Source organism: Chiloscyllium punctatum, chromosome 2, assembly GCF_047496795.1.
Source record: "Chiloscyllium punctatum isolate Juve2018m chromosome 2, sChiPun1.3, whole genome shotgun sequence".
NCBI lineage: Eukaryota > Metazoa > Chordata > Chondrichthyes > Orectolobiformes > Hemiscylliidae > Chiloscyllium > Chiloscyllium punctatum.
In genome coordinates, this window is record NC_092740.1 from 39,019,378 (window position 1) to 39,032,949 (window position 13,572).

The following is a 13,572-nucleotide window of genomic DNA, read 5'->3' on the forward strand; positions in this document are numbered from 1 at the left end:
GTTATATAGGACACTGATGAGACCACATCTAGAATATTGTAAGTAGTATTGGTCTCCTTAAGGAAGGATGTTAATATGTTGGAAACAAATTAGTGAAGGTTTACTCACCACTATCTAGAATGATAGGTTGTCTTATGAGGAAAGTTTGGACTGTCTAGACTTGTATCTCTTGGGGTTTTGACGAATAAGAGGTGATGTGATTGAAACAACTAAGATCCTAAGGTGGCCTCATAGCCTTGCTGTGGACAGGATGTTTCCGGTATTGGAACAATCTCAAACTAAGGCATGTAGCTTAAAAATAAGAGGTTACCCATTTAAGACTGGTTAGGCAAAATATTTTCTTAATTGATTGTCAGTCTCTGGAACTCTGTTCAAAAGGTGCATAATTGAAGGCTTTAAATATTTTTAAGACAATAAACCATAGAAACAGAAATAGGCCGTTCAGCTCATTGGGTTTGCTCCACTATTCATGGCTGATCTGATAATAATCAATTCCACTTTCCTGCCTTTTCCCCATTACCCTAGATTTCCTTGCTCATTGAAAATTTGTCTACCTCAGCCTTGAAAACACCTTCTGACTCAGCCAAAACAGCGCTCTGAGCTGATGCCCTCTGGTTCTAGATGTTCCCACAAGGGAATTAGCATCAATTGGGTTCTTTAATGCTGGGATTTATATATTAAAGAACCTAAACCACCATATCCCATTCTAAAAGATGAAAGACTCAATCTAAATTTAAGAACTGTAACCTGGTGTTGTGATTTTTAACTGAAGTTGTTTAATATATCATTATAACTCCATGATACTGTAACCCTTTCGCTATAAGTTCTGTGTTGTATGGTCATCTTCCACAACCACCTGATGGGGAGGCAGTGCCTCGAAAGCTGGTGCTTCCAACCTGTTGGACTATAACCTAGGGGTGGTGTGATTTTTAATGAGTACCAATCCGTACAAGCTCAATCGATTCAAACTTTCCTCATAAGACCATCCGTCCATACCTCGTATCAACCCAGTGAACCATTTATGGACTGCCTCTTATGTCAGGATAGATAAGGGGCCCAAAGCTGTTCATAATATTTCAGCGGAGGTCTGACCTGCATCTCGGACAGTTTTAGTAAAACCTCTCTACTTTTATACTTGTTTCCTTTTGAAATGCCAACATTCCATTGGCCTTCTCTATTACCCACTGAACTTGGAAGATTGCTTTTTGTGATTCAAGGACAAGAACTCCCAAATCTCTCTGTCCTATAGCTTTCTTCAGTCTTTTTCATTTTAAATAGTTTTCAGCTCCCCTATTCTTCCTGTAAAAAGTGCATAAGCACATGTTTTCCTACATTATATTCCATGTGCCAAGTCTGTTCTCTCTCACTCAACCTGTAAACATCCATTTAAAGCAGAGGTGGATATCTCCTTGATAAATAAGAGGTAATAGGTTATCAGGGTGTATGTGTTGAGGATTCAATCACGTCAGCCGTAACCTTATTAAATTGTGGAAGAGGCTTGAGCCCATGGTCCCACATTTCCTGTGGATGATCAAGGTAACCACGGCTGTACACAGGTCCCAAATTGCCATGTGAACTGACTTTTGTTGAGGAGGGCTGATTGTTTGCACTCTGACAGGTTCTCCAATGCTCAGGTCAGACAATGACTTGGCAGTTTTATCAAACTGACATTTGGTTTTATTGTTTCACCTTAGTTTTGACAAACCTATTCCCGCATCTGGCTTCGATAATCTTTTTTCACTATTGGAAGAGTAGTTTAGGTGCAGTGCAACATTAGTCTTTGGACTGGACTACATTCCATGTCTTCATTGGGCCTATTTCTCCATTCAAGGATTGGGTTATGTAAGTCTGTAATGGAATTGCTCAATTTCTTTATGACCACTTTGGCAAGTTCCACTGCTGCCTCAACCTTTCCATTTGACCGCAGATAGTGTGGAGGTGAGGTATGAGGTTGAATTACCCAATCTCTTATGAAGAGACTGAATTCTTCATTTATGAATTGAGGGCCATTATAATTTCATGGTAATGTAATGACTGAAGTGGCATTCAGGCATTCTACAATCTCATTGGTAGTCATTGACATTGTTGATCTAACTCTTATATTCAATTGTGTCAGGACAATTAGTTCCAAATTAGATCCAAACAAATCCTTTTGCTGTCAGTTGGTGATCCTATACTTGAGGCGTCTTCAATTGGATCTTTTTCCTGTTCAGCTTTGGCTTCATCTGGTAAGTGCTCTCAAGCAGATTCTTGTACCAATGACTTCTTTCATTGGATCTCGACGTCTATGGACCAACAGATCAAGTGCAGTAGTTTCCACCCTGGATAGATTGCTAATTATCTCTGGCTGTCTGTGTTATATGTCAGGTGAAATGCCAAATGGCATGGACTAGCAACTGTGCCTCTGGTATCGTTCCCAGAATGTAGTTAGCATACTGTTTTTATCCAGATTCACTTGCCAATAGCCAACTTTCACAGAGAGTCATGATTTGGAGATGCCGGTGTCGGACTGGGGTTACAAAGTTAAAAATCACACGACACCAACTTATAGTCCAGCAGGTTTGATTGGAAGCTAGTGCTTCCAGTTAAACCTGTTGTATAACCTGGTGTTGTGTGATGTTTAACTTTCCACAGTCAAGTCCTTTGTCTTGGCAAATTGTCGCAAAATGTCTTCAGCAGTTGGCATGGGATAGTGAGATCTCTACAAAGTTTCATTGAGATCTTTTGAATCTCTGCAAATTAGTACAAACATGCGATGTGTTGTTTGACTGCGTTATATAAAGTGTTCTCCTGTCCTGCTTTACTCTGCTCTGCCAAATAAAGTAAAACTGTAGGAGGTGAACACATCAAAGAAATTGTTAACAGTAGGAGAGGTCAGGTATCAATGGTATTGCCAGAAGATAACATGCTGCTGGCCTGTTGTGCGTAATGTGAGTTTATCAGATAAGGGTTATCTGTGAACATAGTGTGATCCTTCTTTCCTGCCCTGAGGGAATTCTTCTAAAGATTATTGTGCATCCTTGGAGATGAACTGTGGTGACTCCAAATAGGCTTCACCTACCAATCTTTCAGCCTAAGGGGTCTGCAAGTTAGAGAAAACAAATCGTCCTTCAAACAAAGGAAAGGCGTGGGCATTGTGTCTGTGAATCTTGGGGAAAGATTGGAGTTGGTGTGGTCAGGCTGAGCTGGGGGAGGTCAAAACTGAAATCGCTAGAAATCAATGAGATGTGTCCGGTCTGTTACTCCATCTTTGTGCTACTCTTCAAGCAACATATAACTTTGAAGTTTTATGAACTAATTGCAATGATTAAACAAAATGGTGTTTGTGGCACTACTCACCTGCAAACGTTTCAAACTCCGAAGAGGTTTTGTTGTTGTTTGTTCTTAGAAACATAGAAAATAAAAAAAAAACAGCTGTTCCCTTTTGGTTGAAGGATCAATAACAAAGGGGCATAATTTCAAATCGGAATTTGAGGAAATCCTTTTCACCCAGAGGGTAGCGGGGGTCTGGGATGGTAGGAGAAGCAGAAATATCAAACCTTTTGGCGGCACGGTGGCACAATGGTTAGCACTGCTGCCTCACAGCGCCAGAGACCCGGGTTCAATTCCCGCCTCAGGCGACTGACTGTATGGAGTTTGCATGTTCTCCCCATGTCTGCGTGGGTTTCCTCCGGGTGCTCCAGTTTCCTCCCACATCCAAAGATGTGCTGGGTCAGGTGAATTGGCCATACTAAATTGCCCGTAGTGTTAGGTAAGGGGTAAATGTAGGGGTATGGGTGGGTTGCGCTTCGGCGGGTCGGTGTGGACTTGTTGGGCTGAAGGGCCTGTTTCCACACTGTTATCTAATCTAATCTAATCTAATCTTTTAAGAAGTACTTGGATGAGCACTTGAATTGTCATTAATATTCAAAGGTAGTGTGAGAAATTGGGACTAGTGCAGGTGGTAGTGCATTTTTTGTTGGTACAGACTCAAAGGGCCAAAGGGCCTTTTCTGTTCTGTATGGTTCCATGAATATGCCATTTGGCCCCTCGAGGCTGCTTAGCTTAGTTGGCTGAATGGCTGGTGTTGATGCCCACAGTATGAGTTCAACTCCCACATTTGGCTGAGGTTACCACGAAGGACTCTCCTTTTCAAACTGCCCCCCTGCTTGAGGCATGCTGACTCTCAGGCTGAAGTCACCACCACTTGTCTGTGTGTGTGTCTCTCTCTCTCTCTCTCTCTCTCTCTCTGTGTCTCTCTCTCTGTGTCTTTGTGTCTCTCTCTGCATGTCTCTCTGTCTCTCTCTCTCTCTCTTTGTCTGTCTGTCTCTCTGTCTCTCTCTTTGTGTGTGAGGGTGTCTCTGTCTCTGTGTGTGTCTCTCTCTGTGCATGTGTCTCTCTCTGTGCGTGTGTGTGTCTGTCTCTCTGTGTCTCTGTCTCTGTGCGTGTGTCTCTCTCTCTTTGTGCGTGTGTGTGTCTCTCTCTCTCTTTGTCTCTCTGTCTCTCTCTCATTGTGTGTGTGTCTCTCCCTCTGTCTGTCTGTCTGTCTGTCTCTCGCTGTGCGTCTCTCTCTCTCTTTCTCTCTGTGTCTCTCTTTCTCTCTCTCTGTCTCTGTGTGTGTCTCTCTCTCTTGCTGGTCTCTCTCGCTGTGTGTGTGTGTGGCTCTCTGTATGTCTCTCTCTCTCTCTCTCTCTTTCTTTCTCTCTCTTTCTTTCTCCGTATGTGTCTCTCTGTCGCTCGCTCGCTCTTCCCTCTTCCCTCTGAGTTGGTTCTCCGGACCAACTGGACCCTTACCTGTCCTTTGGTAGCAGTGATGTGGGATCAAAGATTTTGGTCGCAACAACTTCCAAAATAGGGGTTCTTTTGTTCAAACTTTTCAAAAGGCCCTGGAAAGTAAATGGATCAAGACTAGACAAATGAACAAAACATACCAGAGGGATATAGTAACAAGAAAAAGGAAGACTTGCAAATAAGATTTTCTCTTGCATAACAAAATTGCTTATAACCAGGTACCAAGATTCCTAGTAACATTTTTTTTCTCTTTGTTGGGCTACTGAATAGTGCATGATGTTCAGCACCATTTGAGATTCCTCGGGTCTTGAAACAGTTTGTGTTCCGATTCTGTCGACATCATGGGGGTTGCCATTGACTAGAAACTGGACTGGACTAGCCACACAAATGTCGTGGCTGCAAGAGCAGGTCAGAGGCTGGGAATTCTGCAGTGGGTAACCTGATCTGCTTACTCCCCACTGACTCCCATGCTCAAAAGTCAGTAATGAGCTGGAATATTCCCCACTTGAGTAGATGAGTGTTCGATCTAACAACAGTGAAGAAGCTTGACACCGACCAGGACGAAGCCACACACTTGGTGGAACTTCATTGAGCCCATTCAGTATCACCATTTACTCCCTCCATCACTGACACACAGTGGCAGCAGAGTATACCTTCTGCAGCCACTCGCTACAGTCGGAACCTAAAACCAGTGACTGCAGATGACACTGGCCTATTAGTAATGACTAAGATGTGGATGTAAGGGCCTCAGTCCTCCATTAACACCCACAGGGAGTTGAGAGAGTATGGTGCTGATCCTGTTCCTCCTGGTGAAACCAAACTGATGGATTCTGGGGTCACAGTCTGACTCCTTTTTTCCAGAAGGAAGTGCATTCTCCCCTGGCCTCCATCTGCTGCCTGTCCACAGTGAAGTGGGTGTTGCAGAGCTCCCAGGTCACTATGACTGTTTATTGCTCAGGGTGAACACATTGGGTTGCCAACAAGTATAGTCCCATTCCAGGTTCTGAAGCTTTTCATCATTGTTCCATAGAGGTACAATAAATCTTAATGCATGAAACCACAGCAACTTTACATTTATGCAAAACTCTTCACTTAATAAATGCTGCAAATCTTCCACATACAGATATGAGGGCAATCAGCCAGGAGCTTGAATGAAAGATTTATTTTAAGACATCATTAAAATATTGTCGAGTCCTCTAGCCTAATTTTCTTTGCATTGTGAAGAAGACAATTGCTGCATCTGCTGGGCTCTAATGTGTCTGAGCAATTTCGAAGCACTCTTTTTATCATACAGTGGTGTCATGTGTTGCATAGCAACCGTGCTTTCACGCTCGGCAGCTGCAGATTAATGTTTCATGGTTTCTCTCCAGATTCACACAGGTCTACAACATGAAATTATCTGGCCCTGTCAACCATACTGCCTCCCGTTGGATGAGAAGCTACTGCCTGAGCTACTCAGGGAGGTTGGCTACAGGACTCACATGATAGGCAAGTGGCACTTGGGCATGTACAAGAAGGAGTGCTACCCAACGCAGAGAGGATTTGATTCTTTTTTTGGTAATTACTGTTGATTCTTTCGGAGCATCACATGGTTTTAGTGGTCAGTACATTCTTCCTGCCTGAGTGAAGTTAGTGCCCCTACGGAGCCCACTTGATGGGCAGTTTCACCACCAGTGGTGCATTCAGATGTTCCCTCTCCCACCTCCTCCCAACAAATATTGTTTCCATGTGATGATTGTCAGCTGTACTTGTTTGATTTTTTTTGCAGGATACTGCTGAGATTCTAAATTCTGAAAATGACATGGTTTCAACGGTGCCCAGCCATAACACATTGTCATCACCTGGTTTCAGTGTGCCACTGTCCCACCATGAGCTTCACGCGAGCTTTTTGCTGACAACTTTGATTTTTTTGTTTGCTTGTCTCTTTCTCCTGCATGTTTCCTTATACGCTGTTCACAAAACCCAAGGCTTTTGCTGGGGGTCTCGTTCTGTTAGCGTCTGCCACCCTCTACTATCTCGCATTGATTACTTCTAATGTGAGGCCACAGTAACTGTGTGAGCAGGCTGCTGAATTATAGTAACAATGCAGCACAGCTCAATTCTGCTCTCTCTGGTCATCCACACCTGTGCCCTCACCAGTAAGAGTGTTACATATGTCTATATGAATAAGCTATTTGACTGTGGCCTCAACTCTACTTTCCTGCTGACCCCGATACCTTTTGGACTTCCTTGTTAGTCAAGAATCCAGCTACCTCTGCCTTAAAAATGTTCAGTGCCCCTCCACCATTGCTGTTTGAGGAGAATTCTTCAGACTCATGGCTCGCTGGAGAAAAAGAAATGTTCTCCTTAACTTCATCTTAATGGGAGTCTCGTTTTATTTTTAAATTGTATACTCTCGCCCTGGTCTCTCCCACAAGGGAAGCAACCACCCTGCAAAGTCTCCTCAGGACCTTTTATATATTTCAACATGATCATTTATGAATCTTCAAAACGCCGATGGATGCAAGGCCCAAACTTGCTTCTGTGGATAACTCCCTCATCCCAGGAATCTGTCAAGTGAATCTTCTCTGAACCGCTGCTATGCACTTACATTCTTTCCTAAATAAGGAGATGAAGCCTACACATGGTGGTCCAGATGTGGTTTCACCCCTACTCTATGTAATTCCTTGTTAATTGCAAAGTGAAAATGTTCCATGTTGCAGGAGTGATGCTGAATTGAGCACATCACCTTGAACGACCTTTCTCTTCCTGTTACGAAGAAGAGTCTCTGGATGTGAAACATTAACTCTGTTTTGTCACTTGTCAGACCCGCTGAGTTTCTCCTTGTCGTGTCTTTCCTCTTTCTTTCCTTATGTCCTCCCAGCCTCCACCTCTTCCTGCATCTGTTTAGGGGACACTCAGATCTCCTCTGGCTAATTCATAGACCGTACAGCAGAGAAGAGACCCTTTGGCCCATCAAGTTCTGCACTGGCAAAGATACTCTTGATCTATACCAGCCTCATTTTATAACACTAGGCCGAAATTCAGGACAGAGCAGCGATTACCCCTAATTAGTGTGACTCACTTGGGTGCCCATTTTGCCATTGAAAATGCTACCAATTAGAGGCAAACTTTCCCCTTCCATTGACTCATAGAGGTATACAGCACAGAAACAGACCCTTCAGTCCAACTCGTCCATGCTGACCAGATATGCTAACCTAATCTAATTCCATTTGCCTGCACTTAGCACATATCCCTCTAAACCCTTTCTATTCATATACCCATCCAGGTGCCTTTTAAATGTTGTAATTGTACCAGCCTCCACCACTTCCTCTGGCAGATCATTCCATACACGTACCACCCACTGCGTGAAAAAGTTGCCCCTAAAGTCCCTTTTTATATCTTTCCCCTCTCACCCTAAACCTATGCCCTCCAGTTCTGGACTCCCCCACCCCAGGGGGAAAAAACCTTGTCTGTTCACCATATCCATGCCCCACATGATTTTATAAGCCTCTACAAGGTTACCCCTCAGCCTGAGACCCTCCAGACAGAACAGCCCCAGCCTATTCAGCCTATCCCTAAATCTCAAACCCTTCAACCCTGGCAACATCCTTGTAAATCTTTTCTGAACCCTTTCAGGTTTCACAATATCCTTCCGATAGGAGGAAACCAGAATTGCACAATATTCTAAAGGTGGCTTAACCAATGTCTTGTACAGCTGTAATATAGAACATAGAAAAGTACAGCACAGAACAGGCCCTTCGGCCCACAATGTTGTGCTGAGGATTATTCCTAATCTAAAATAAAATAACCTAACTATGCACCCCTCAATTCACTGCTGTCCATGTGCATGTCCAGCAGTCGCTTAAATGTCCCCAATGACTCTGCTTCCACCATGATAGCTGGCAATGCATTCCATGCATTCACAACTCTCTGCATAAAGAACGTACCTCTGACATCTCCTCTATACCTTCCTCATAATATGACCTCCCAACTCTTTGTACAAAGCAGAGCCGTCAATAATTTTATCAATATATTCATGTGAGATTTGTTAAATATAATTAATCTTTCAAAAGTTGATTCACCTTACAGATAAATACCAGTCCCCTCAATTTTCCATATTGTGTTGCTTTAATGCCTGTTTATTTTGCATTTTAGGTTACTTGTTGGGCAGTGAGGATTATTACACCCACAAGCGCTGTTATTTCATTGAGAAGCTAAATGTCACTCGCTGTGCACTGGATTTGCGTAATGGGGAAGAACCTGCTGCTGAATATACAAACATATATTCAACCCATTTATTTACAAGGAAAGCCATTGATCTTCTATCTAAACATGACCCTGCAAAGGTTTGTACAAACTGTTTAGAAAAATACAATAAAGCCTGTGCTGTTACTGCCTTGTTCTGGCGGCCAGAAATAGGGCTGAGAGCAAAGTTTCAAGAATTGAATGCTTCAGCTGAGAATTGTCCGTTGTCATATATTAATATCATCAAGTTGCAGTTACAAAGCAAGTCAGGAAAGTGACATGGTGTACTAAATAAGAGAGGTAAAAACAACGACTGCAGATGCTGGAAACCAGATTCTGGATTAGTGGTGCTGGAAGAGCACAGCAGTTCAGGCAGCATCCAAGATAAGAGAGCTGATCAAAGTTTTAAAAAAAAATGACCTGCCCATGTAGGAAGGCAGCCATGAAGGAATATGTCAGAAAGAAGCTGTGAAACAAAAATGCACAAGAAAAGGTTTGAAGTTTAAAGAATAACGTTTGGTCTGACATCTGAAATGAAACAATCTTGCTCTGAAATGACTAATCCTGATTAGCTGAACATTATATTGGAGTCAGTAATGGGAGGTCAGGGTGACTGCATGGAACAAGATAACAAAGGAGTTCAAAGGGGAGCCACACAGTCGAGCCCAGCTAGGGTTAAAGATTCTTCTTTGTTTTTGGTTTGTGTTTGTTGGCAGTAAACCTTATGTAAATAGTAAAACATGGTTTTGTATTATATATTTGAAGATAGGGTCCCTACACCACAGTGTAAATTTTGAGAGTGAACACACCTTTGTTCAGCTGTCTCACACCATGTTAATGTTTCGAGTGAACCAGCCCTGTATAAGCAGGACATTCCATCAGGATGGTTGGTCACCTGGGAAGGCGGTAATGGGGCACACCAGACAACATGGTGTGGGTTGGGTGTGCAGGAAGGTAAAACTGTAAAGGGGCTTCCACTGGCACAAGACACACCCATTCGCTCTATCCATTCACTTACCAGCAAGGGTTAAATGTTGGCTGCATACCTCTCCCATTGCCAGTTATATTGGGACGGCAGTGGGACAAGGCCCTTGATTGAGAATCAATTGCTCCTTGAGTCCACGTTGGACCAGAATGAATAAACGAACGATTTGATTGTCATGTGTCTTTTCCAGTGAGAAAAACCATAAAATACAGTGAAAAGTTTTTCCACTGTCGCCATGATTGGGTGCCATTTTGAATAGCTTAAGAATAAGAAAACAGATAGAAAGACATAGCTTAAAGAGAGTCCATCAATCCTGAGCTAGCTCATCATCAAAGATGCCTGCGCCACCATCCTCCTCCACAGGCACGCAAGTGGGTGCTGAATAAAATGGTGGTAGGGACTGGGGGTTAGGTGGCATGGTGCCAAAGGCACAGTGCCCTAACTTATGGACCTAACCATGGAACCCATAGACTCAGCTCATGAACTCTCAAAGCCCTAAAAGTTATACTTTGGAGAGAGAGCTGGTGGGGTTGGGGGTGGAGGAGAGGGGTAATATCGGGACAGGAGCTGCTCTTCTAATGCACATGTATTGTTCATATGCAGGGCACCTGTTGCCTGGAGGGCTGTGAGTGAGGTATGGCAGAGCTAGGAAGTTTTAATCTAGTTCACTGAGATTAAAGGACCTCCAACTCACCAGAAAAGAAAAATTTGAAACTTCAGATGCTTCATTTGTTTAAATAGTATTGACACAAATATAAAATATTGAGTTTGTCAGTTGTTCTGCTATCTTCCTGTTCTCAAAAAAAGTTTTGTTGCTTTATATTTTAAAGACATGAAAAGAAATAGGAAATTCAGACTAGGCAACAAACTCAGTTTGCTACAGTTCAGTCTGTAGTGGAATGAACATTTCTCGGTTATCTGACTTGATTTACTGCTTTATCTGTTGGAGTTTAACAGTTCAAGTTAGTAAGTTTTCTTGATCACCTTTCCTTTACTCGTTTCTGAAATGGTAGAATTATTAGTCTGTCTGTGATGTTCCTTCAAGTAACATTGTCATCTGTCTGGTTTTCAACTGGAAAGTCTAGTCACTGAGCTAACTAAACATTCTGTAAACAAGCACTGATCTGCCTTTTTGAACTAAGGAAGTCATTTTATATATTTTTTCACTTCTGTCTTGTACACTGTGATAATCTAAGTTGTAAATGCAGCCCATTTTAAAATTGCACAGAGTGCTAGTGTAGGCGTTTACATATACTAACCTTTGATGGCAGGTCGAGAACACACGAAATAGGAGCAGGAGTAGACTATATGGTCTGTTGAACCTGGTTCAGTATTCAGTCCAATCATGAACTTTAACTCCATTTTCTTGTCCATTTTTGCATGTTCCTTGATTTCCTAAAAGACCAAAAATCTGTCTGTCTCATCCTTAGAAGAGTTGAATGATGGAGCATCTACAGCCCTTTACGGCAGAGAGTTCCAAAGATTCTCAGTCTCCTCAATGAAGAAATTTCTCTTCATCTCAGTCCAAAATAATCTGCTCCTTATCCTGACACTACACCCTGCTATTTTAAATTCCTGGATAAGTGGAGCCAATCTCCCAGCCTCGACCCTGTCAACCTGCTTCAGAATCTTATACATTTCAAAGAAATCACATCTCATTCTTGTAAACTGCAGAGAATATGGATCCAGTTTACTGGGCCAGACATCATGGAATAGTTCCTCATCCCAGGGACTCATTTGGTGAACTTAGTTAATTTAACAAGAAGTTGACAAAGCCTGTTTAACAAAGAAGACGTGAGATCATAGCTCTGTACACGGAGGACTGGAATACAAAAGAAAATAACTTGCACTAAACATTTCTAAATTGCTAAAAATAAATTTGTGGATGCTGAAGATCTGAAACAAAAATAGAAATTGCTGGAGAAACTCCACAGGTCTGACAGCATCAGTGCAGAGAAAGCAGAGTTAACATTTCAAGTCTGGTGTTCCTTCTTCAGTTATGATTAATTCAAAATGATGGGGGCCAGTTAACTCAGTTGGCTGGACGGGTGGCTTACCATGCAGAGTGGTGTGGGTTCAGTTCCAGTAAATGCTGAGGTTATCATGAAGACATCACCTTCTCAACCTCCCCACTCGGGTTAAACAACCACCACTCGTCTCTGTCTAATAAAAGAGCAGCATGTGTTCTACTAGGACTATGGTGTTTTGACCTTTACATGACACTAAACCCAGCAAAGTGGTTATCTCTTAACCATGCTCTGAAATGGTCAAACAGTGAGGATTTAGCCACTTCCAATGGAAGAATTATGAGGAAAGAGTTGTTCTAAATCATGAAAGGTTTTATTAAGAAGAAAAAAAGAAGGACTGCATTTCAAGGCAGAATGGTTTGAAAACAGATTGTCCTCTTTCATCAGAAATGCACAAAACTATGGAGGGTTTTGATCAACTCAAAGGAGAAACTGTTTCCATTGGCAGGAGCATCACTGACCGAGCACAGTGATTTAAGAGAATCAGCTGAAAAAAACCCGAAGGATGATGAGAATTTCTTGCATTGCTGGTCTGGAATGTACACACTGAAAGAGCTTTGGAAGCAGATTCAGTTGTAACTTTCAAAAAGGAATTGGGTAAACATCAGAATGTGAACAAAATTGTTGCCAGTGGAGCAGGAGATGAGCACATTAATTATACTGACTGTGGAAGACTCGGCAAACTCCAAAATTTCCATTAGTAACCTGCCCTTCTGGTTTTAGTCTCGTGCTAGCATTTTTGTTTTTATTCACTCGTGGGATGTGGGTGTCACTGGTTGCCCAGCATTTATTGCCTGTTTCTAGTTGCCCTTCAGGAGGTGGTGGTTGAATCACTGCACTCCCTTTACCATAGGTAGACACAAAACGTTATCAGAGGAGGAATTCTAGGATTTTGATCCAGCAACAGTGAAGGAATGACAGTATATTTCCAACTCACACTTCCTATCTTGTGCCTTCTAGACAGGCTTTGGAGAAGATGTGTTAATTGCTGCAGTTTTCCTAAACACCAAGCTGCTTTTCTAGTCATACAGTTACACGGCAACTTTGGATCAGTTTTTAGTCAACCCCCATGATGTTATTGGTGGATTCAGTGATGGTAGCTCATTGAAGGTCAAGGGGCATTGGTGAGATTGTCTGCTATTGGAGATGGTCATTGCCTGCCATCTGTGTGGCATGAATGTTACTTGCCACTTGGCTTAGATATTGTCAAGATCTTCTTGCATTTGGACATGGATTGCTTCAATGTCTGAAGAGTCACAAAGGTACTGAACATGGTGTAATCATCACTGAACATCCCCACATCTGACCTTATGATGGAGGGAAGGGCATTTGTGAAGGTTGTTGGGCCTAGGACACTACCCTGAAGAACTCCTGCGGAGGTGTCCTGGAGATAAGATGACTGATGTCCTAACAACGTCAACCATTTTCCTTTGTGCCAGGTATGACTTCAACCAGCAGAGTTTGCCCCTGATTCTCATTAGTTGACCTAAATTAAAATGTCCACTTGCTGGTCAAAACTAGGTTCGAGGAAGCTATTGAACATAGTTTATTCAGATCATCTGC

General features: G+C 42.5%; 1 protein-coding gene across 1 annotated transcript in view; it reads left to right on the top strand.

The window, feature by feature from the left end:
* Positions 1-13,572, top strand: part of arsb (arylsulfatase B) — an 80,443-nt gene that overhangs the window by 8,740 nt on the left and 58,131 nt on the right. The window contains exons 2-3 of the mRNA XM_072596216.1: positions 6,141-6,327; positions 8,908-9,098. Of these exons, the coding sequence (XP_072452317.1) occupies positions 6,141-6,327; positions 8,908-9,098 (378 nt within the window). The remainder of the gene's footprint in view (positions 1-6,140; positions 6,328-8,907; positions 9,099-13,572) is intronic.